The sequence below is a fragment of the Odocoileus virginianus genome, chromosome 13 (assembly GCF_023699985.2).
Source record: "Odocoileus virginianus isolate 20LAN1187 ecotype Illinois chromosome 13, Ovbor_1.2, whole genome shotgun sequence".
In the NCBI taxonomy this organism is placed as follows: domain Eukaryota; kingdom Metazoa; phylum Chordata; class Mammalia; order Artiodactyla; family Cervidae; genus Odocoileus; species Odocoileus virginianus.
Genome location: NC_069686.1, coordinates 62,223,922 through 62,248,992, shown reverse-complemented (window position 1 = coordinate 62,248,992; position 25,071 = coordinate 62,223,922). Strand labels below are relative to the sequence as shown.

Sequence of the window (25,071 nt, the reverse complement as noted above, 5' to 3'; positions counted from 1 at the left end):
AGTTCTGTGCTCTCAAAGAACCCTTATCTTTAAGCAAACATTCATCAATATTCTGAGTAATGATCTCATTTTTTAAAAAGTTAGATGAGGAAATTATGCTTTTCCGAGCTAGACACTGTTAATTCACTGACTTTGAAAAAGAAGAATCCTGTGTTTCTACCAGACTGCAGAAAAATCAGCAGAACTGAAACTGTTTTGGTCACTTGGGGTTGGTAATGACCCAGAAGTCTGCCTGACCCCGCTCTCTCTCATCGCCTTCACCGTCTCTGAGAACTCGTTTGCCCCTCTGGCCCCCACGTCTGCCAAAGAGCGCTCTCCTCCTCCTCTCTGTCACCCATGTTTACTTTGCTCTCTGCTTGCTTACATTTATAATCTTTGCTTCTTATGTTACATAGAACACAGGGGTGAAACTTAAAGTTCACCCTGCATCAGGCAGCCGGCCAGCAGCCGGGAGCCTGGCATGCAGAGGGAAGTCGAGCAGCAATCCCCTGTGCCAAAAACAGCGTCTGCCTTGGGAAACTCGCCGCCACCTCCGTGAAGGGGGCCTCAGATGGACCTCCTCGAAGTGCAGCTTCTGGCATTTTCTTTTTAGGCATTTTCAGAAAACCTATGTTTGATTAAATGCTTCCTGCAAGCAACTTCAAGAATTCCTGAGTTTTATCAGAGGAAGTTCTCCTTGGGCTCAGGTTTCAGCTCCACATACCCAAGCCGGTCTGTTCCCCAGCAGCTCCCTGCAGCTTAACGCCCGTGACCTGGATGAGAGTGAAGCCTGGAGAGGCTGGTGGGGAGGAGAAAACCCTCGCGAGAGAGCCTCACCGGAAACCTGGCCATTTATCTCCCTGTCCGGTCGGTGCCCTTTGCATCCCTGAGGGGCGCCGGGAGGTTTCTGCTTTACTCCTGTCGAGACTCAAGTGCGGCCGCCAGGACTTCTTCCCGGTCCTGTGCCCTCCTGCCCACCCGGCTCTCTCCCCGTCTTGGTGGTCTCTTACATTGCTCTACATCAGTGTTTTCCATTTTGGGATACGATCAATGAAATCACCCAATATTTTCTGACCCTTGCATTTTTTTCTCCCCCCATGTTTAAAAACTAAGACCTCAGATTTCACCAGTTAGTATTACTCAGTTTTCTGACCAGTGTCTTGTGACACCTATACACAGTGATTTCTTACAGTTGAAGGGCGTTGGTGTCCCACTGCAGGGCCAAATTAGAGAAGGGATGGACCCCTCTTCCACGATCTGCCTAGCTGTGTGTCACCGGCCAAACACGTGGCTTACCCAAGTATGCCGTGGACGGACCACAGTCCTCGGACACACATGAGCTGAGGAAGAAGAAGAGCGCTTCACCTAGTGATTGCTGCATGATGGGGCCCTTCTAACGATACGCTGTTGTTCTCCAAACAGACCAATCACTGGCGAAACCTAACCTGAACTCAAGTCTCTTTTCCAAAGGACAGATCTGTTGCCCTTTCATTGTGTCACCCAGGATGGACCTTCTAGGCCTTGTACGTTTGATTTCCCCAAAGCCCAACTTGGTCCTCTGGAGATCTCTTGACTTCCTCCTCCTTTTCTGGGCCAGCTCCTCCGTTGGAACATGTAAATGCAGATCAGCAAGGCACGCCCTGGAGCTGACTGCCAGTCATGAACATTTACACACACACACAAACACACACACATGCATGCTGTGGGAAAATGAGTTGGACCAACATTTATTGAGCTCTTAGTGCATAATGGACACTGTTGGGCACGGGAGACAGAAGGTGGCTGAGATGGGAACTGACCCCAAGGAGCCCTTAGTCTCGTTGGGGAGACCGTGTCATCAAAGCATGTAAGTGCAGTGGTCACGGTGCACCGGGGGCTTCTGGTGAGGTGAGTGCATCCTGCCGGCCAAGTGACGAGCATAGGTGAGCAGCAGTGAGAAAAAGTGAAGGGAGCAGCCTGGGCACTTAAGTGGCTGGCAGGGCTCTGGCTTGCCCCACTTCCTTCCATCTGCTCCTGGCCAACTGGAAGGTAGCAGACCCCACCCTGGGGACCCCACCTGCTTCTGTGGCCTCGCTTGCTGCCTCCTGAACCTTTGCATCCTCGTGCAGCCCCTCCGCGCAGACCACCCACCTTGCCCAGCACCACTTTTGCCTCTGAGGCCTGTGCTCAGCTCAGCCGCTGCCACCCAGGAATGCGTGAACACACGAATGCACACAGGTTGGGGAAGGATAGTAGGAAGAAATTAACCATGGCTGTAAAGTTTCTAAGGATCTTATGAGCTGGAGTGCAGAATGTGACTCTTTTAGAGTAAGGTTACCTCTCTGCCCCTGCTCCTCCGGCTGACCCTGTTGGCGTGAAAGCGTAGCCAGGGGTGGCGGTGGTGGCAGGGGGTTTCCAGCACTAAGCGCAGCGTGCCTGTCGCTTGGCCTTTGAAGTGTGTGTTGTGGTGTGGAGCTCACTCACCTGGGGGCATGTTTCAGGTGGTGAGGGCTGCCGAGGAGGCTGCATCCACGCTGGCCAGTTCCATCCACCCAGAGCAGTGCATCAAAGTGCTGTGCCCCATCGTCCAGACAGCCGACTACCCCATCAACCTGGCCGCCATCAAGATGCAGACCAAAGTCGTCGAGAGGATCGCCAAGGAGTCCTTGCTGCAGCTCCTCGCAGACATCATCCCAGGCCTGCTGCAGGTGAGCCCCTCGTGGCGGCCTGGCCGCCCAGCACACGGGATGGGCGTAGTCTCTCCTGGCCCACCATCCCTGAATGCAGAGGAAGTTCTTCCAGGCAGCCCAGACCTGGGGCCCACAGAATGAACCTTCTGTTTACTGTGAACATGTTTTGATCTTTCTTTGTTCATTCCTTACTGCATGGCTGATGGGCCCAGCCCTGGGCAGGGTGAGCTGTGGAACCCAACATCAAACATGGTCCTTGTCCTAATCTGGCCAACAAATAGTAATTGAAACCCTTATAAGCGTGAGGCATTGAGTTAAATAGACTCTGGAAGGCAAGGTGCCTTCTGCTGGGAGCCTGCTTCAAGGAGTTGACAGCCCTCTCTGGGGCTTGGTACTCCTGTACCAACAGCTGCAGGTCAGGGCCGGTGCTGTGTGCTGAGTTACTGGGGTGGATGTGGGTGGTTCTGAGATCTGGGTGGAGGCTGATCTCTAGGTCGAAGGGCTCAGAGAAGAGGTGGTTTAGACTTGGGCCCTAGAGAGAAATTTCAGTGAAGAAGGGTAGACAGACATTGGCTTTACACTTAATAAACACTGCTGTTTGCTGAGCACGGGGCTCAGGACTTGCAAACACACACAGCCGAGGGCTGGATCATCCCAGGCGGAGGGAAAGGCAGAAAGTCCGAAAGGTACCAGAGGCTGCTTGGAGAGAAGCGGACGGTCCCGTCTGTGTTTGGGGAGGGAGGAGCTAGGCTGTGGGCCAGCTGGAGAGGGGTATGGAGGTCTGCCCCATTGCAGGACGATCCACGGACAGTGGGGAGTTTTATCCACAGAGTGAGCAACCTAGTTCTCATTTCTTTAAAGGGGTTTGCACATGTGAGGTTTGCTTTACCATGGTGAGAAGAAGTCACTTACTTTCCCCCTTAATTTCCTTTTCTCAGTCTCTTCTCTCACACGTCTTGGCTGGTGCTGCCAGTGTATTTTGGCAGCTCACGATACAGCATCGTTCTCTGTGGAGGAGACAAACTCACCAGCCTCCTGCCTGCCACCCCAAAACCAGCTCACTCTTGACACTATTGCATGTGGCCTCTTTGGGGCCAGAGCTCTCGGGGTTCATCGGCAGAGCCAAGGGGCATCCAGACGGCTCCCGGCAAGGCCAAGGTTGAAGTGTGAGAGTGTGGAAGCATTGATGCAGTGCCATCAGTCGGACAGAGCTTTGATCTCGCTTTCCTCTCTGTGTCCCTCTGACTGCAGGGTTACGACAACACCGAAAGCAGCGTGCGCAAGGCCAGTGTGTTTTGCTTAGTAGCAATTTATTCCGTAATCGGAGAAGAGCTGAAACCTCACCTGGCACAGCTTACGGGGAGCAAGGTATGTATAGTGTTACATGGCTGGGTCGTGCACCTGGGCCTCCCAGTGTGTCCCAGACCCGCTGCCCTGCAGTTCTGGGCTGCAGACAGACTTTCTCAGCGTGTGTGAGCGCGCTGGGCCTTATTCTCCAGGGGCGTGTCTCTAAAGACAAAGTGAACAGTTGTGTAGTGAATTCACCAAGGTACGACGCAGTCCACTGTCACTCCTGTTTTTAACATGATAGTTTTGAACTTATTTATCCCCAAAAGGAAGATGACTTTGTTTAGAAGCCAGCTTGTTTTCTCTCTCTGAAACACTAAGGACGTTTGCCTGCTGGCTTCACACCTGTCTGGGGGGGCTTCGGGTCCCGTGGGTCAGTGTAACGATGGCTGCCTGCCACTGTGCCCAGCACGTCCTGTGTTCACGATGGCACCTCTGCGGGGTGAGGATGCTGATCCTGCATGCGACCCACCTGAGGGCCCATGGTGGTCATACTGCCTCTTGTTCCTTCTAGAATCGGGCAGAAAATGAGACAAAGGGACTATTGGCTCATGGAAGATGAGAGTGACTGGAGTGCTTGCTGGTTTAAAAATAAACTCAAATCTGATGAACTCGCTGGGGAGAGAGGATAGCCACCCTTGATCTCAGGCAGGAGGGGCCAGGAGCTGGGCCGTGGTGAGGCCCCTGCCCCGGGGACTGCCTGGGGAAAATGTGTCACCAAAGTTATGGGGGGCCCCAGCAGGGGTGTGAATACAAACGCATGGAGCCTGAAATTTCTGGCCTTCCTCCTTAGCCAAGAAGGAAGCAGCAGGTGAAGCCTCGTGGCTTTTCAAGCAGGCCTGTTCCTTTGGCACAGTTGATGAGCGTCTCCACTCGCTGAGCTTGGGGCAAAGCTGGCTCTCCCACCTTTGTCCAGAGCAGGGCTCGCACCCTCAGTGCTGCCGACACTTTGGGGCACTTTGTGGTGGGGGCACCATCCCTGAGGTCCCAAGCGCACCCCACCCGCAGCTGATGTCCCCACACCTGGTCAGGTGTCCCTTTGGGACAGAGTCAGCCTTGGTAGAGAGCCACTGGTCCAGAAGAAGATGCATCAGCAACTGGGCTGGAAGGTCTGAGCAGAGCAGGTGTGGTGGGCGCTGCTTCCCCGGGATCCGTTTTCTGTGCTCTCCCTCCCATCACTGCTCCTGCAGAGGTGCGTGCCCGGCCCTCCCTGACCACGGCCTGCAGGGCGATGAGCCGAGAGTGCCCAGCAGTGGGCGGGCCAGGAGCACCTGCCTCTGCTGCTGCCCTCAGGGGTCCACGGCTGCTCCAGGGCAGCAGTGGGGCCCTCACAGATAGTCTTCACAAAGGGAATAATGTTTTCCAGATCTCGGTTTTCTGGTCCTTTCTACCCTCAGGAGTAAGGGGGCTGTCCTGTCATCTCACTTGACCCCGCTACCGAGGGGCTGAGAAAAGGCAGGCGTCTTACCCCTGTGCTCTGGTTGACCTGTTGCCCCTTGGCAACGGTGGCGTAGGGTCTGGAGCCCAGTCCTGCTCAGAGCCAGTGTTCCCACCTCCCCACCGATGACATCAGTCACCCTGCAGTGCTGAGGGAGGCTGACCTGACACCTGTCCGCAGCGCAGCTCTTCCGGTCTTGACGGTTTTTATATGTGACAGCTCCGACGTGTTAACGTGAACTTTGTAAGACTCCAATGCACATCTCCTAAAACAAACACCCCCTCCCACCCACACCCCCAGCACAGGCAGCTGACAGCATGTGGTGCTAATTCAGAAACAGAATCAAGCCGTGGCTTCCTGTTTCTGTCCCCAGGCCTGGCAGAACCCCCTTCTGCTACTTAAATGAAGTTGATAAGTGACATCGGGCTCTATGGAGGAAAGCAGGATGCAGGGTTGGAGTGGGGGGGCTTGTGAGATGCACCTTGAAAAGTGGCCCATTGCCGTGGCAGCAATACCAGCTTTAGGATCAGAAAACCTGCTTTCTAGTCTCCATCTCCCACTCACTAGCCATGTGACTGTGAGCAGCCTTTCCTTTCCACTTCTCGCTCTTGGTAAAATACATGTAACATGAAATCTACTGTCTTAACCACGCGTTAGTGTGCGGTTCACAGACACCAAGTGTTCATATGATTCATGTTCATCCCCACCATTCATCTCCAGAGCACTTTTCATCTTGGAAAACTGAAATCCATTAAATAATATTCCCCAGTTCCCCAGTCCCTGGCAGCCACCATTCTGCTCTCTCTGGTGTGAATACTGGCACGTGGAATCCTGCAGTGTTTGTCTGTCTGTGACTGGTGTATCTCAGTTTGCTTCACCCGTGGTGTAGCAGGTATCAGAATTTCCTCTCATTTTAAGGCTGAACGATAGCCCAGCGAATGTACATGATGGCTGCTGCTCGCCCTTTTCTTGGTGACAGCCTTGTAGAGGCTGGACGATGGCCCAGCGAATGTACATGATGGCTGCTGCTCGCCCTTTTCTTGGTGACAGCCTTGTAGAGACTGGACGATGGCCCAGCAAATGTACATGATGGCTGCTGCTCGTCCTTTTCTTGGTGACAGCCTTGTAGAGGCTGGACGATGGCCCAGCGAATGTACATGATGGCTGCTGCTCGTCCTTTTCTTGGTGACAGCCTTGTAGATCGCTTCTATGCTTTGCTTTTGTGAGCATGGGGCACAGATGTCCTTTGAGACCCCACTTTTAATTCTTTTGGGTTTTTGAGTTGAATTGCAGGATCATACGAAAACTGCCAGCTGCACCGTCTTAGACCCCCACCAGCAATGCCCGGGGTTTTAGTGTCTCCACATTCACTTGTTCTCTCCTCTTCTCTTTGGCAGCAGTCCTCATGGCTGCTCTGAGGCAGTGTTTCACTGTAGTTTTGCTTTGCATTTCCCTGATGATCCATGATGTTGAGCATCTTTTTTTTTTTTTTTTTTGAGCATCTTTTCATATGCTTGTTGGCCAGTTGCATATCTTCTTCAGAGAAATGTCTATTCTAGTCCTTTGTCATTTTTAAATTATGTTGCTTGGTTTTGTTGTTGTTGATGTTATTGTTGAATTAACAGACATTCTATCCATATTCTGGATATTAACCCCTTGACCTTTGATGCACAACTTTTTTTAATTTTTGTGAAATCCAATTTGTTATTTTTTTGCCTCTGCTTTTGCTGTCATATCAATAATCATTGCCAAATCCATAGTAAAGCTTTTGCCCTTTGTTTTCTTCTAATAGTTTTATAGTTTTAGCTTTTAATGTAGGTCTCTGATCCATTTTGAGTTAATTTTTGTGTATGGTATTAGGTAAGGGTCCAACTTCATTCTTTTGTGTGTGGATATTCAGCTTTCCCAGTTCCGTTTGTTGAAAAGACTTTGTTTCTCCAGAGAACCGCATTGGGATTTTGATAAGGATTCCATTGAATGTATAGATAGCTTTGGGTAGTTTTGACTTCATAATATTGTCTTCCAACCAATGAGCATGGGATGTCTTTTTTTTTTTTTTTAACCTCTATACATAATGAGTTTTTAATTTTTAATTGAGATAAAAATGAACATATGAAATTGTTTTGGGTGTACAGCATAATTGATATTTATTTATACTGCAATATGATCACCCAGTAAGTGTAGGTAACATCTGTCACACACATAGCTACATGATTTTTTTTCTTGTGATGACAGATTTTAAGATCTACTCTGTTAGTGACATCTATATGTTCAGTACAGTATTTTTACTATAGTTAGCGTACTGTGTAGCACATGGAGTGTTTCTTTGTGTTTTTACTTTCAGTAAAATGTGGTAGTTTTTATTGTACAGTACTTTCACTTCCTTGTGTTAATTCCTAAGTGTTGTATTCTTTTTGCTACTATTGTGAACGGAATTGTTTTTCTCTGCTTCCTTTTTGGAGTTTTCATTTTTAGTGTACAGAAGTGCAGTTGATTTTTGCTCATTGATTTTGTAGTCTGCTAGTTTGCTGAATTTCTTTGTTAGTCTTAACAATTTTTTGTGGAATCTTTTAGATTTTATACATAGATCCCAGCCATCTCTTGGCATCCCACAGAGATGAGTTTCAGGACCTGCCACAGATAGTTCTGCATCTGGGATTTTCAGCTGAGCACGGATTGTGTCGTGCTGGGTGTGTTGAAAAACATCCATGTATAAGTGCATCTTCATAGTTCAAACCCTTGTTGCTCAAGGTCAACTGTATGTCATCTTAGAACAGAGATAATTTTGCTTCTTCCTTTCCGATGTGAATGCCTTTCTTTTCGTTTCCTGCCTAATTGTTCTGGCTGGAACTTACTATGTTAATAGAAATGGTGAAAGCAAGCATCCTCTGCCTTGTTCCTCATCTTAAGAGCAGAGTTGTCAGTCTTTTACCACTGAGCGTAATATTCACTGTGTGAGTCTCATATATAGCTTTTGATACATTGAGGTACAGACATAGAGATGCTATGGATTTGGTTCCAGCCAGCTGAAATAAAGCAAGTATTGCAATAAAGTAGATTGCACAAATTTTTTGGTTTCCCAGGGTGTATTAAAGTTATGTGTGTACTATACTGCAGTCTGTTAAGAGTTCAGTAGCATTATGTCTAAAAATATCAATATCTTAACAGAAATGCTAGCCATCATCTGAGCTTTCAGTGAGTCATAATCATTCTGCTTGTGGAAGATCTAGCCTCTATGTTGATGGCTGCCAACTAATCAGGGTGGTGGTTGCTGAAGGTTGTAGTGACTGTGTCTTATTTTAAGACAACAATGAAGTTTGCCGAATTGATTGACTCTTCTTTCACAAACAGTTTCTCTGTAGCAGCAATACTGTTTAATAGTATTTTATACACAGTAGAAAAATTGAAAGCAGTCTTCTCAAACCTGCCTCTGTTTAATCAGCCAAGTGTATGTAATATTCTAATTCTTTGTTGTCATTTCAACAGTCTTCACAGCATCTTCACCAGGAGTAGATTGCATCGCAAGAAACCACTTTGTCTGCTCATCCACAAGCAGCAGCTCCTTACCCATTGAAGTTTACCATGCGGTTTCAGCGATTCAGTCCTTTTAGGCTCCAGCTCTAACTCTAGCTCTCTTGCAGTTTCCACCACAGCTGCAGCTCCTTCCTGCACTGAGGTCTCAAACCCCTCAAAGTTATCCAGGAGGGATGGAATCAATGTCTTCCAGCTCCTGTTAATGTTGGTGTTTTGACTTCTTTGTTCTTCATGGCATCTAGTATGTTGAATCCTTTCTAGAAGGTTTACAGGTGACTTTGCCCAGATCCATCAGAGAAGTCACTACGGCAGCAATTACCTTACAAAATGTTTTTCTTAGGTAGTAAGACTTGAAAGTCAAAATTAGTCTTTGATCCTTGGGCTGCAAAAGGGGTGTTGTGTTATTAGCAGGCATGAAAGCTACGTTAATTTTGTACATCTTCATCAGAGCTTTTGGGTGACCAGGGACACTATCAGTGAACAGTAATATTTTGAAAAGAATCTTTTTTTTCTGAGCTGTAGGTCTCAACAGTGGACTTAAGATATTCAGTCGGTCCTGTTGTAAACAGATGCACTGTCATCCAGACTTTGTTGTTCCATTTATAGAGCGCAGGCAGAGTAGACGGAGCATAATTCTTAAGAGCCCTGGGATTTGCAGAATGGTAAGTGAGCACTGGCTTTATTTTAAAGTCACCAGCTGCATTAGCTCCTAGTAAGAGTCAGCCTCTGAAGTTTTGAAGCCAGGCATTGACTTCTCCTCTCTGGCTGTCGAAGTACTGCATGGCATCTTCTTCCAATATAAGACTGTTTACCTGTGTTGAAAGTCTGCTGTTTCGCTGTAGCCACCTTCGTGGATCGTCTTAGCTGAGTCCTCTGGGTGACTTGCTGCAGCTTCTGCGTCAGCAGTTGCTGCTTCACCGCACACTTTAATGCTGTAGGGAAACAGCATGTTTCTTTAAACCTCATGAACCAGCTTCTGCCAAGTTCAGACTTTTTTCCAGCAACTCGTTCATCTCTCTTAGCCTTCCTAGAATGGAAGAGAGTTAGGGTCTCGATCTGTATTAGGTTTCGGCTTTTAAGGGCATGTTGTGACTGTTTGATGTTCTGTCCAGACCCCTTTCTCCATATCAGCAGTAAGGCTATTTTGCTTTTGCTTTCTTATCATTCGTGTGTTCACTGGGTAGCACTTTCAGTTTCTTTTGAGAACTTTTCCTTTATATTCACAACTTGGCTAACTGTTTGACGTAAGAGGCCTAGCTTTTGGCCTGTCTAAACTTCCAATATGCATTTCTTACTAAGCTTAATCATTTCTAGCGAGAGAAATGCAACTCTTTGACTTAAACACTTAAGGCCATCGTAGGGTTTCTGCTTGGCCTAATTTCAATAGTATTGTGTCTCAGGGGAGATAGGAAGGCTCGTGCACAGGGAGAGAGACGGGGAGATGGTGCAGCAGTCAGAACATACACATCTGTGGATGAAGTGTGCTGTCTTCATGTGGACGTGGTTCATGACACCCCAAACAACTGCAGTTGTAATGTCTAAGAACACTGATTACAGACCACCATAAGGACTGTAATAATGATGAAAAAGTCTGAAATAATTGTAAGAATCACCAAAATGGGACAGTGACTTGTAGGCAGCAGGTGCTGTTGCGAAGTGGCACTGATGGACTTGCCGCAGAGTGTTCACAGACCTTCAATTTGCGGAAAAAAGGATTATCTTCAAAGTACAATAAAGTGAAGCACAGCAAAACGAAATACACCTATACACCTTCTATGCCTAGTTTGTCTGGTATTTTTATTTTGAAAAGGTATTGAATTTTGCCAGATACTTTTTCTGTGTCAATTGAAATGATCCTTTGATTTTTTTTTCCCCCTTCATTCTGTTAATGTGGTATATTATATTTATTAATTTTTGTATGTTGGATCAGTGTTCATAAGGAATATTGATCTGTAGTTTTCATATCTTTATCTGACTTTGCTATCTGGACAATGCTAACTTCATAGCATGAATTCAGAAGTATTTCTTCCTCTAAATTTTCTAGAAAAAAATTGAGGATTGTGTTAGTTCTCTGAATATTGGTAGAATTCACCAGTGAAGCCATCTGGTCTGGGGCTTTTCCTTCTCGGATTTTCAATTACTGCTTCAATCTCTGTACTAGTTACAGGTCTGTTTATACTTTCTCTTACTTCATGATTCAGTCTTGGTAGGTTTTGTGTTTCTAGGAATTTGTCCATTTCATCTTGGTTATCTACTTTGTTCTTGTACAGTTACTCATAGTATTTTTATCATATCTTTGATTTATGTAGAATCAGTCATAGTGTCCCCACATTTGTTTCTGACCAATAATTTGAGTCTTTTCTCTTTTTTCATTAGTTAAAGGTTTGTCAGTTTTGTTGACTTTTTTTTTCCAAAGAACCAGTTTTTGGCTTTGTTGTCTCTATTTTTTTTTTTTTCATTTATCTAATCTTTATTACTGTTCTCCCTTCTGCAAGCTTGAAGTTCAGTTTATTCTTTTTCTAGTCCCTTAAGATGTGTAAAGTTAGGCTGTTGACACATATCTCTCTCTCTTTTTTAAATGTAAGCCGTGTAGCCCATATCGCCATGAGTCTCCTTCACTGCGCTTGCTTTCGCTGCATCCCTTGTGTTTGTGTTTCCATTGTCATCTGTCTCAAGATATTTTCTAATTTCCTTTGTGTTTTATCCTTCAACCCATTGGTTATTGGAATGTGTGGTTCAGTTTCCACAAACTTGGGGATTTTTCAGTTTTCTTTCTGTTACTAATCTAACCTCATCTATTGTGGTCGGAAAAGGTACTTTGTGACACCTCTTTTTTAATTTATTGAGATTCAATGTGTGGCCTAACATATAGTCTATCTTGGGAAGGTCTCATCTTAGGCAGAGGTTTTGCATATTTCTTTTATATTCAGTTGATTTATTGTGTTGTTCAAACCCTCTGCAGTGGAGCAGTGACGTCTCCCAACTGTTATTGTGAAACTGTTTCTCCCTTCAGTGCAGTCAGTTTTTGCTTTGTATGTTTTGATGGTATATTCTTAGATGTATCATTATTTATTGTAATTTCCTGCTTTGTGGATCTTTTATTAACCTTTCTGTTTCTTATAACCTTTTTTTATTTAAGCTGTATTTTGCCTAACATTAGTATAGCTACCTTGTACTCTTGGTTACTCTTTGCATGTAATATCCTTTTCCATTCTTTCACTTTGAACTATTTGTGTCTTTGGATCTAAAGTGAGTCTCAAGTAGACAAAATATAGTTGAATCATGCTTTTTAAAAAAATCCATTTTGCTGATCTCTGTCTTTTGATGGGAAAGTTTGACTCATTCACATTTAAAGTACTTACTGATAAGGAAGAGATTTCTGTCATTTCTGTATTTGCTTTCTGTATGTATAATAGCTTTTTTGCCCCTCATTTTCTGTATTATTGATTTTTTTGTGTGTTTGTTTGCTTTTTATACTGAAACGTTTTAATTCTTTTCTCATTTCCTTTTGTGTATATTCTATACCTGTTTTCTTTGTGGATTACAGTTGACATCTAAAGTTATAATCCTGTAATTTGAATATATACCAACTCATTGAGCAAGCTCTCTGAATCCCAGCCATTTCATTTGTAAAACAGGAGAACCTGTTCTTCCTACCTCAGAGGATTGGTTTGAGGTTCAAATATGATTAAAGCTTGTAAACTCAGGGCTTACAAGGGGTTCTGAGTTGCAAATAACTATTAACAATGTTTAGAAGTTCATTTTAACCTGTCTTTCATAGAAATATAACTATCCTGTTTTCTAGATCACTTTTTTCTTCTTTAAAAAATATTCGATTCAGTAAGTGCGTATTAGGAACCTACGGCCTTCAGCATGTGGGAGACAAACCCTTGTTCCCCCCAAAGTAGCATCAGATAGAGCTGAGGATCAGGACTGGCACATGAGGGGACTTGTACAGAGGACCAGGAGTGGCCGGTGGGCACCGTGAGACAGGTTCTGGTGCTGGGTCAGGGGCCTGCTGCAGCAGGAGGAAAGGGAGACTTCCTGGAGGAAGCGGGACTGTTCTGGGCCTGGCTTGGCAAGGAGGGAAGGATGAGCTACAGGCAGGAGCAGTGTGAACAGCTTGGGTGGGAGAAGGAGCAGGGTACTCAGGAGACATGTTTTCTAAGCAGGGAGCTACCTGGGAGGTGTATCACTTATTTTGCAGGTGGTTGAGTCAAGGCTCAGGAAATGTTTACCTGAGGTCACAGAACTAGTGTTGGAGTTGGTTCTAGAACTCTGCTGGATCTGTGGAGCCTCAGGCCAGTATTTTGTTGAATGTACCAGGGTTTCTCTTGAAGCTGGTTGACCCTGGTCATATCCTCCTGAGCCTTGGAGCATTAAGATACCTTGTGTAAAGAGAAAGCACCTTGACCAGCATGCTGAATATTATGTTCAAAGGTCTAAGATTTTGAAAGGTGTGGAATGAAAGACAAGCTGGGATATGTAGTGTGAATTCATGGCACGCTCCCCTGCAGTTGAAAAGAGCTAAGTCCTGATGTGGGGAGACCCCAGATGGGCAGTTGCATGAAGCCAACCAACTCCAGGACACGCAGGGCAGAGCTCTCAGACCAGCCTTACCTTCCTGGCTCCGTGTCTGTTTGACCGCGCGCCTTGCTGGGGCTCAGGGAGACGGCGCCTCGTGAGGAGCACTGCTGGGTGCTGGCCTGCTCCCACTGGTTTCTGCAGGCCCGCCTTCTCCTGCAGCACGTGCTCTACTCTGAGCATCTCTTCATGGCCCCCCAAGACCCGCCTCTGCTCCACGGGTTGGCTTATACATGTCTCAGCCTCACAGCCTGTCTAGAGACAGCAAATATAGAGCTGTGGTCAGTAAATATTTCCTAATTCCCTTAATCGTATTACCAGTTTTGTGTTATGTAGATCTTCATGGGCATTCTACTTCTACAAATACCTGGTTTTTTTTATTCTTAATATGGTCAGGCACACTGTTGACATCAGGTTATTGGTATTCAACAAATATCTAAGAACTTTCCCTCATAGCTCAGTGGGTTAAAGAACCTGCCTGCCATGCAGGACACCCTGGTTCGACTCCTGGGTCGGAAAGATCCGCTGGAGAAGAGGGAGGCTGCCCACCCCAGTGTTCTTGGGCTTCGCTTGTGGCCCCGCTGCTAAAGAGTCCGCCTGCAATGTGGGGGACCTGGGTTCAATCCCCGGGTCGGGAGGATCCCCTGGAGAAGGGAAAGGCTTCCCGCGCCAGTGTGCGGGAAGCTCGTGGACTGTGTAACGGTCCGTGCGGTCGCCAAGACTCGGACACGACTGAGTGACTTTGACTCCACTGCCATGTGTGTTACATGCTGCTTCAGTTGTTTTGAGGGTCCGGGGGGCTTAAGTGAGAACCACATGAGATGTGAGACGTGGAAGGCCTGTTGGGGGAAGCACTGTGCCCAACGAGGGCATATTGTATAGTGAAGCAGCATCTGACCTCTGGGAGACTGAATCTTGTTGGAAGGATCCAGCCCACTGCTGCCCCCAGCATAAGGCAGCATATGCTGAGCCACAGTGGGCAGAGCGGGGTCCCAGGGGCAGGAGGACCACGGGTGCAGATGGGGGCAGCCTGAAGGTGGGCCTCGGATGCCGTGTACCTCAGCAGGTGTCATGTCCGTGGACAGAAGCAGGTGCAGACGAGGTGTGTGATGGGGAAGGAGCAACTTCTACAAAGGTGTGAGGATAGAAAACCTGACCTCTGACCTTGGCTTCGTTTCTTTATCCCAGTGGAGTAGGCATTGCAGCCTCTCCTCCTGCTGGCTTGGGTGGAGCCGCACTGGCTGCCTTGCGGCCCCCCTGAGTGTGTGGGTCTGCCTCTGGAGAGCCTTTCTGCAGGCAGCCCTGAGGCCCACCTCGCGGAATCACGTGTCCCTCTTCCTGATAACCTCTCAGGCCCCCTCCTCTAATCTGACCTCCCGATCGCCCGCTGGCCCCAGGCAGGCGGTCTGGACGAGTGGTAGGCACTTAGGGAATGTCTGTGCAGTGACTTTCTGCACTAAGGGACGTGCTGTTTTCTTGTGATCACCTGGGCTTTCTTGCTGACTTTCTGATTTTCTTCCTTCTCATCCCTTTGTATTTTTCCTTTGCAGATGAAGCTGCTCAACTTATACATAAAGAGGGCGCAGACCACGAACAGCAACAGCAGCTCCTCCTCTGACGTCTCGACCCACAGCTAATGCAACGCCAGAATCTCTGTGTAGCCCTGGAAGCAATCGGTGGTGCCTCAGAGACCTCCCCGCCACTCCCCCCACCCCCCCCCGTCGGCTGCCCAGTCAGGACCAGGAGGCCCGCACATATTTATTACAATCAGTATTTTGATCCCTTCCAGCTTTTGTGTAGAATCATACTGGTATTGAATGTAAGGGAAGCAAGGCCTGTGTTTCATCTTCCTACAGAACAAAACAAAAGGAGTGAGAGAAGAGCCGTACTCAAGCCGTCTGGTCCAGCCGCTGAGGTTGTGAAACCGCGTGTGTGGGGTTTAAAAGTCACAGCTCACTAGCCAATACATGGTAGAAAGTAGCATTTTTCTCTTCAGTTAATAATAACAGGTTTGAGGAGGTTGTATTGAGTTGTTTCTCTTTCATCCTGGTTCCCTTCCCTCTGGATCTGGCCTGTGTGGGGCAGAGCCCACGCCCTTCACAACTGACACCACGAAAGGGTTTTATATGTTTTAGGTTGCATTTTGAGACTACTAAGAATATGAATCAAGTCTTGGCAAGAAATGGGAAGGAAGCCCGAAGATGGCCTCGTAGAGAACATGTGATATTTTTGCTTACACTCTGCGGCCTGGGGGCTGGCACCCTTTCCTGCCTCCTCCAGGATGGGCTCCCGGCTCCTGCAGACAGCCCCACTGACGCCACCCCTGCCCCAGAGCTGCGGGGCAGAGATCTGTGACAGTGAGATCCAGGCACAGAAATCAAGGTCAATCGGTAGCCTCAGTTAGCGTGTGCTTGAAGTGGGACTTCACGCAGCATGGAAAACACAAGAGGAGCTGCTGGTTTCACTGCTGAGATCTGGGAAATACCGTGGAACACACCGCCCCTGGAGGCTCAAGTCTAGTCTGGTCTCCTTTCCGCAGGCTGCGCCCAGGCTGCTTGATTCCAGTGTTCTGTCATTCTGACAGTTGGCAACTCTGCCATCTCCGTTTTTACTTTTTGTTTAATTTGGGATTGAGATCAAAGAAAAACCTAGAGAGACCAGGTTATCAGGATCATTTTTTAAAATTTTGTGAAGTACTTCCTCAATCATCTGTTGAAATAATCATGGTTTAAGGAAAAAGTAATTATGATGTGCAGCAAATTGCAGAAAAACAGGATTTGAACCAGTTTAGAGTCTATTTTTCCTTCAGTGAGAAACTTACCCCTTAAAATGTTTTCTTGAGGGTTTCATTGCTTCAGTAAAAGTAACTACAGATCTCAAGTCTGTGTAACTAAGTTTCAAGTAAAATTCTTCAAACCAAATGGAAATTCTTTTTGCAATCATGTAAATATTTTAGACTCTAAACTAAACTGGTTTTTCCATATTTCCTTATGGAAATTTGTTCCGTTCTTTTTCCCATTGCCTGTTCTGATGTTAATTTTTAATGAGGTGTTTGCTGCTCAGGTGCAGAATCTTGGCAACTGCCAGGTTGTATGGTTCCCACCTCTGAGCTCTGCAGACCCCCTCACCTTGTTGTTGGAAGTCGTGAAAGACACTGTAGCAGAACGTAACTTGTTTTCATTCAGAATTTATTTTAGATACTTTATTTGGAAATAGGCACTGAAAATGGAGGTCCAGGAGCAGTGAGGCTGGGGTGCCTTCACTGTACGTGTGTGTGGGTGTGTGTGTGGGTGTGTGTAGGGGGTATCCTGCACGTGTAGGAGGCGCCCTGCTGCTGCTGTTGGGAGAACTTCCGGGGCGTGTTTTAAGCGATCAAACATAGTTGACTCTTTTGGCTCAAAACAGCAGGACCAGGCCTTACTTTCATTGATAAATACCGTTTGTTCATATGTCGCTTTCAGGGTCTCTTTCTTACCCCTTACAAACAAGTCCCAAGTGTCTGATGACTCTTCTGGGGCAGAAACTGTCTTTTTTCCTGCCTAGTGTGTGTAGAAAGGCCTTTCTCCTTCAGCTTGTGGACACCCAGGTTGCTGTGGCCCCCTACCCCGGAGTCGGGAAGGACCTTGAGCATGGCCGCGTGTCCTCCTGGCGCTCACAAAGGGCTCGCCTTGAATGTCACTTGCCCAACGTTGGTCTCCCACCCCAGAGGGAGCCGCCACACCCAGGTCTCTGGGCCTCCTGGGAGGAGACTCGCATGCAGCCACAACCTCAGGGGGCCACCTCCTCCAACCAACAGCTGCAACTGCCCTGCCTGGCCGCCGCCTCCCTGCAGGCCTCCTGTCTGGATGAAACAGCAGAACACAAGCGAGCAAAGCTCCCAAAACTCCGTCTGCCTCCCCCGTTTGCCTGACTGTGCGGGCCCCCGAGAAGCCCGCCGACGCCACCACTGGGCCAGGGCGCCTGGCTCCTGCTTCCCCTCGCACTGTGGCCCGGGGGAGGCTGACGCCTTCCTGGGGCACCGTAGCCACAGGCGCCTGCCATAGCCCCACTAGCTTCTCAGTCATGCAGGCAATGCAGCTGCACCTGATTTGTCTCCTCAATCTTTTTCTTTCCCCGCTGCCCTTTATTTATCAAGCATAATATTACACAGTAAAGAAGAGCAAATAAGAACTTTGTAGAACCTCACCAAGACTTTGCTAACGATGATATTTGAAAATGAGAACAACGCTCTGAAAAATAGCCACCATCAAAATAGTTTTGTTGGCACTGTTCACACGCATGGTACCCCACATCCCCAGGTTGGGTTTTTGTTTGTTGGTTTTGGTTTTTTTGGGGGCTTTTTCATGTTACATCCATATCTGTATTTATATCTTATTTGTTTCACTTTCAAGTGTATCATGGCAAATGTACAGATTTTCTTTTTTTGTTAATAATGTGCTAGGATTTGCTAAAAAAGGAAACACAAAAACCCTTTTGAGTTTGCCCTAGAATAAATGAGACTTAATTCAACTTCTGACATCCAAGCGGTCTTTCTTGCTGCCGTGCCCTGTAGGTAGCACATCGCGTCTCTGGGACGTCAGAACAAGGCCACATTCTGAAGGACTGGGGCTATGTTGGGGATCTCATGAGGTCAGTAGATGGGACTGCAGGGGGACGCCCGTGCCCTAGGGGCCAGGGGCCGAGAACAGCCGGAGGCGGGATAGAACTCTGGGGGAAGGGTTTGGGGGTGCCCTGTCAGCTGCAGGCCTGAGGAGGAACAGGTGCACGACCAAAGGGCGCTGGCCCCGTCTCTGGCGCCTCACTTGGGTGTAGGAGCGATTGTGAGTCTTCAGTTCTGTGACGCATCTCAGTTTCCCCGCCTGGTGACTGTGAGCCCCTTCTGCCCTGCGGCCCACCTCCTGCCCACTGGGCGCGAGCTCACGATTGGTACAAAAATCAAGAGCTGGCTTCAGATTTCTGCTCCCTCCCTCGCCCCCTGGGGCCACTGTTCTCGTGGATAAACCTGACCGAGTCAGACCTCGTGGAGCTGCTGGGAGGGCCCGTGAGAGTCGTAAGTGAAGCTGCAGCCCGGCGCTTTGCTGTGGGCGCAGGGACACAAAGGCAGCTGAGCGCCCCCATGCCGCCTCCCCGCCCCCGGGGCCTGGTGCCCAGCTCCCACTTCTCCGGAGCAGACGTGCCGTCTCGGCATTTGGGTTTCTGACCCCTGCTGCCATTGCCCCTCTGACCCCAAGGCTGCCAGGAAGCCCCTGCGCCGGCTTTGGGTGCTCAGCGGCCACGGCTGAGGGGTGGGCACAGATGCCCACCGTGATCAGCGGGGCTTGGCTTGGGATCTGAACGACCTTCTCTCCAGGGGAATGCCCCCCTTCCACTCTCACAGTTCTGCTCAAGGGTAGGTTTCAGGACCCCCTGAGGCTGTCCAGGGGTTCCACGGGGGAAACGTGTGACTTACAGACCGCTGCTCTGGCCCTTCCCAGGTCATGAGTGGAGGGGTGAGGAAGTGGAGCGGCGGCTGACAGGCAGCATTAATCAATGTCACGGACCAGGCACTTAGACTTCCGAAGTGTTCTCATCTGTGGCATCTTACTGGTTCTTAGACCAGTCATGAGATGCAGGTGAGGGACTTGCTGTCATGTCCCCACTCCAGGTGGGCAAGCTGACGCCGGGCACAGTGCCAGCCGGATGGGCATGAGGGGAGTGGGGGCCTGACCCCAGGCTCCTGCCTCATCCTGCCTCCCCACCCTTCTCGCATCTTCCCTGACCTCCCTGGGGGCACCTCAGGGTCCCCTGGGGAGCTGCTGGAGCAGAAGGCAGAGTTCCGCCCAGGTGTTGATTCTGTAGGCCCAGGGTGGGGCCTGGGCATTTGTCACTAGTTCCTGGTGGTGCTGTTGCTGACACAGTTGGAGAACCAGCATGGAACATTTTTCTGAAAACGAAACAGGTGGTTTGTTCCCCAGATTTAGGACCCTCTTTGAGACAGGCTGTTGCAGGAAACAGCGCTGGACTTCAGGAACATCAGCCAGACCATCCCTGATGTATCCAGCTGAGCATCTAGACCAGGACCTCTGTCTGCTGTGAGCAGAGGGAAACCAGAAGTGTTTCAGGCAGAGGGGACGTATGACCCCCTGGGGCATAAAGTTTCCCTCCCACCCGGCCCAAGCCTGGACCCTGCCGGCCTTCCCATTTCCTCCAGTATTTATTAACTCCTACTGCAGTGGCTCCAGGCAAGAGCGGACAAAGGTCATGTGAATCGGCATCTAATCCCAGATTATGTATTCAAAAAACATTAAAATGCTTCCACACCAGCGCCCTCCGCGGACTCCGGGCCTGCCGCCAGTGCCGAGGCCCTGGAGGTGGATTCCGTGGGGCACTGGGCCCCTCTGCAGGGGCTGAGCTCCTGAGCACACTCCCAGCTGCGCCGGGACCCCCTGCCCCCCTGGGTGTCCCACGAGGGGTGAGGGGTGGGGCGGGAAGGGCTGTGGACCTGGGCCCTGACCGCGTCACCTCCCCCAGCATCATCCAGGCCCCCAGTGGCTGCTCCGCCTGGAAAACTCGGAAGCCTTTGCTGACTGACTTGCTTGAAGCCTCATGACAACCTTAAGAGGTCAGTCTCGTGATTATTCCCATTTTGCAGATGGGAAGTAGAGGCACAGAGAGGTTGAGTAACTTCCCTGAGGTCACAGAGCCAATGAGAAGCAAAGTTAGTGGAAGTGTGAGTCGCTCCGCTGTGTCTGACTCCTTGTGACCCCATGGCCTGTAACCCGCCTGTGTGTGAGATTCTCCAGGCAAGAATACTGGAATGGCTTACCATGTTCTTCTCCAGGAGATCCTCCTGACCCAGGGATCAAACCTGAGTCTCCCACTTTGCAGGCAGATTCTTCGCCTCCTGAGACATCAGGGAAGCCCACAAGAGGCAAATCTGAGATTCAAGCCCAGGACGTCTCCTTTGGCCTGAACTAGAGTCTCATGTTGCGTCTCTGTCCCTTCTTGGAGCTTCTGTGTCCGTACACCTCTCGTGTGAGTGGGCTCCCCTGGTGGCTCAGAGGGTAAAGCGTCTGCCTGCAATGCTGGAGACCCAGGTTTGATCCCTGGGTCGGGAAGATCCCCTGGAGAAGGAAATGGCAACCAACGCCAGTATTCTTGCCTGGAGAATCCCATGGACAGAGGAGCCTGGCAGGCCACAATCTGTGGGGTCGCAAAGAGTCGGACACGACTGAGCGACTTCACTTTACTTGACTGACTCCTGTCAGGGAGGAACGGTCCCTGGTCAGAGGCCTGCTAAGCTCTTTGATACTACGCTCATGGTGAACACCTCTGGAGCCCCCTGGGGTCCTGCTCCTCAGGCCTCACCAGGAGGGGCAGGCTCACCTGGACGCAGGACGTTGTCTGCGTTGTGAATCCAACTGTTTCAGGGCCTGTGACTTTAGCTGAAAGACTCCAGGTTAGGACGACCTCAGCTGCTTTCTCTAGAATCCTAGTGGCAGGGAATTGAGAGGGGTCCGGTGGTGGGGTGGGGATGGGCACATGAGATTAGCGTAAAGTTCTTGGACCCTCAACAAATAATCAACTCTTAGCTCCTGCCTTCCTCTTTCACCCCGTTCTGGGTCACTGCACCCCAGATACTCTTCTGCCCCAGGGCCTTTGCATTTCTCCTCCCTTTGACCCCTCCCCTCACCGCCTTTGTTTTCCCACGTATGCACATATACACCTATACGTGCACTTCCCTTGGCTAACTTTATGGACATTTTAGATCTTGGCTTAAATGCCAGGGCATTACTTCTTTAGAGAAGTATGTAAATTAGTCCTTTTATTTTTTCTTCCCAACACTCATCACACATTTTGTGTGTGAAGATTAGTTGTCTGATTTTCCTAGATCAGACAAGATCTAGAAAAGATCTTGTGGGCAAGAACCAGGCCTCATTTCCCTCCGTAGTCCTAACACATGGCTCATGTACCCAGCTCAGAGTGGGTGCTGAATGAATGGCTAGTTTGGCTGTATCCTTGGTACCGAAGGATGCGGTCACCACTGCTATAACACCTGGGCTCAAACCCTGGTGCTGACTTGACCTCAGGCGCGTTTTCTGATCTCTTCCTGCCTTGACTTCTTCCTCTGAATGGACAGGTTGCTAATGGAGCAGTACCTTTCTCACAGAATGTTAATAAATCACTCAGAAAGGTGCCCTGGACACTGCCTGGACTGCAAAGTCGTTATTGTTTGATTGAAGTACAGTTGATGTACAATTGTGTTCACGTCTGCTGCACAGCGGGGTGGTCGCCTTGTACCCTGTGTGTGTGTGTGTGTGTGTGTGTGTGTGTGTGTGTGTGTGGGTATGTGTGTGTGTGTGTGTGTGTGTGTGTGTGTGGGTATGTGTGTGTGTGTGTGTGTGTGTGTGTGTGTGTGTGGTATGTGTGTGTGTATGTGTGTGTATGTGTATGTGTGTGTGTATGTGTTTGTGTGTGTATGTGTGTGTGTGGGTATGTGTCTGTGTATGTGTGTGTGTGTGTGTGTGTGTGTGTTCTTTTTCACTCTTTTCCATCCCAGTGTATCACGGGATATTGACAGTTCTTTAGGCTCTACAGTAGGACCTTGTTTTTTATCAATCATTACTTTGTATTCAGTGATCAATTAGACCAATTAAGTGGGGGAGAGAGCTTGACCTTGGAGCTGGGCATGGGTTCCCATGCTGTCTTCCCCATTTCTGTGTAGTTGGCCCTCTGTATCTGGGGATGTGAAACTCGCAGAGACGGAGGGCTGATCTCAAGGGCATCTCTCGACTTCTATCAGCCCTAACATCATGAGGCAGCACGGCCAATGTGGAAAGCAGTTTGGCATTCTCTGATAAGATCAAAGATTCATTTGCCTTACGACACATCAGCCCCACTTGTGGGGTAGGCCCTGGACAAGCCCAGTGAGCGTTCCTGAAGACTCATAACAGGATTCCCAAAGCCCAAACAGGGCGTAGGCCCGAAGGGCCCCAGGAGCTGGCTGTGCAAGAATTAGCAAGATGGTCACAGCATGGGATCTGACACAGAAATGAATACAAAGTGAGCTGGAGGTGGGCTTATCAGCATGATGACTGTTAGGAAAGTCAGTCTGAGGGGAAGTAAAAGCATCACAGAACAATGTGTAGAGTCTTATTTTTTTAAGGTGAAAATAACCCAAACTAACCAAGTATATTTTAGAGACATATAGGCTGTGACAAAACCCCACAAAGTATGTAGCTATGAATCAACTTCCAAGAGTGTCGTGTGATTATGGAGGCAGGCGTCAAAAATCCAGAACAGTAACCATGGAAACCAGATCAATAAAATCCTACTTAGAGTTTATAGTACAGAAAAGAACAGTTCGCAAACTGGGAGCTTTCAAAGCCCAAACTGATAATGCTTGTGTCACATGATGGTTTATAAAGTGAAAATGGGGACGTCGTTTAATCTTTTACGGTGACCAGTTATTAAAGTGGGACTTTCCGATGGCAGGGAATTGGTTAAAAGTGGTTACCTTATACCATTTAGGAAGATGACTTAAGTTTCTTTTATGACTGTCAGAGGCATTTACAAGAAGCGAGCTGACATTGTTTCACTTACGTTTATGAAATAAGCTAGGTGTGCCGGGCTCGCAAGCTTCTGTCTGCCCAGGGCACTTTTCAGTTTCATCTCTGTTTTGAACTTTGCTTGAACACAGAGGAACAGGACAAGGAGCCTCATGGTGATGGTGTTTTGGATCATAATTTGGGTGATGGATTCACAAATGTTTTATTTATTTATTTTTAATCAATTTACTTATCATAGTGGAGGCTAATTTTTATAGCTTGTAACCAACCTATTTGTAATATGTTTTCTCTTATAGTATCAAATATTTCATAATTTAAAGACAATAAGATATGTGAGCATGCTAAGTGATGAGATGATTTGATGAGTCTATTAATCCTTTGGATTAGCATAGAGATAGAAACTCCCCAGTTTTAAACTGTTGTAGATAATTTGCAGATCTCTGAGAATACATCTGGACAGCATCCTTCAAGGAATTCTATGCCACATGGGACCATCTGTGGTCCTAACAGGCCTGTGTCTGAGCAGAGGCTCTGGGTACAGGTTACTGCCCTTTAGAGGACACCCTCTCAGGACAGAACAATGGAGAGGGATGAGCATGGAAGATCTTCTTAGCACCAGTTTCTCACAGCCCCTTGGGCCCCTAAACACTAAGGAAGTTTTGTCCCTGTGGCCACCTGTTCCTCCTTACTCCTCTCCCACCCGGTTATACCTCCTATTGTTGTTGAGTCACTTAGTTGGGTCTGATTCTTTGCGACCCCATGACTGCATCACACCAGGCTTCCTTGTCCTTCACCATCTCCTGGAGTTTGCTCAAGTTCATGTCCACTGTGTTGGTGATGCCATCCAACCGTCTCATCTTCTACCACCCCCTTCTCCTCCTGCCATCAATCTTTCCCAGCATCAGAGTCTTTTCCAATGAGTCAACTCTTCGCATCAGGTGGCCAAACTATTGGAGCTGGAGCTTCAGCTTCAGTATCAGTCCTTCCAATGAATATTCAGGATTGATTTCCTTTAGGATGGACTGGTTTGATCTCCTTGAGTTATGCAAGCCCCTTTGCCACGACAAGGCTGTGATCCACAAAGGAGTATACCGCCTAATCAAGGCCAAAAGGAGACATGGTTCAATGTTCTCCAAGTTGAGATGGATCACAGGAGGTCCTGCTTTTTCAGCCGAGTCTGAGTTGCCTCATATTCTGTGTAAGGCACACTCCAAGAAGGACACACCTGGAGAGAGATGTCCATAGGGTGATGGTCACTCCTGGGAACATCAGGCTGCCGAGGAGAGATGCTGAGCATGAGGAGGACTGGCGTGCTTCACACCTCTCCCAGCTAGCATGCATTCCTCTATGGCTGGGGCAGACTCTGTTGGTACTGTGTTCCACGTGTGCCTGGGCTCTGCCAAGGAGACATGTCTCTGAGAAGGGAAGCAGCATTTGTTGAGGATGGACACAACGTTGGGGGTGGGCTGCTCAGGTATAGGCTCTAGATGATCCCCAGCGTCATAGCGAACAAGTAGCAGCCATACCACCAAGGTTCATGCCTTTATCTGGGAAGGAACTGTCCTTGTCTACCGTTGTTCCTGGCTACGTGGTGCCCAACCAGGTCCCCTGGCTCTCGCAGAGATAGTATCCACTCTGTTAAGAAATCCTCTGCTTAAACTAACTGGTAAACCATCATTTGTGATCGAGAACCCTGAGCGATAGCAAGACATACAACTCAAAATGTCCAGCTGAAGACAAAAACTAAATAAACACTGGCTTAGCCTTTGAATGAAATACTATCCAGCCATGTGAAAGCATGTGTCTAAAACATTTTTAGGACTTCCTGATGGTCCAAAAGGCAGGGGACTCAGGTTCAATCCCTGGTCAGGAAACTAAGATCCCACGTGCCATGGGGCAACCAAGCCCATGAACTGCAATAAGGGAAGCCCACACACTGCAACAAAGAGCCAGCACCGCCAAAAGGAAAAAC

The 25,071-nt window shown here is 48.4% G+C and overlaps 1 protein-coding gene across 29 annotated transcripts in view; it reads left to right on the top strand.

The window, feature by feature from the left end:
- Positions 1 to 18,060, top strand: part of CLASP1 (cytoplasmic linker associated protein 1) — a 268,492-nt gene extending 250,432 nt beyond the window's left edge. For all 29 annotated transcript variants that reach the window (XM_070476332.1, XM_070476358.1, XM_070476337.1 and 26 more), the window contains 3 exons: positions 2,460 to 2,666; positions 3,900 to 4,016; positions 15,102 to 18,060. In XM_070476332.1, the coding sequence (XP_070332433.1) occupies positions 2,460 to 2,666; positions 3,900 to 4,016; positions 15,102 to 15,188 (411 nt within the window). In that variant the 3' untranslated portion in view covers positions 15,189 to 18,060. The remainder of the gene's footprint in view (positions 1 to 2,459; positions 2,667 to 3,899; positions 4,017 to 15,101) is intronic.
- Positions 18,061 to 25,071: the final 7,011 nt, after the last annotated feature.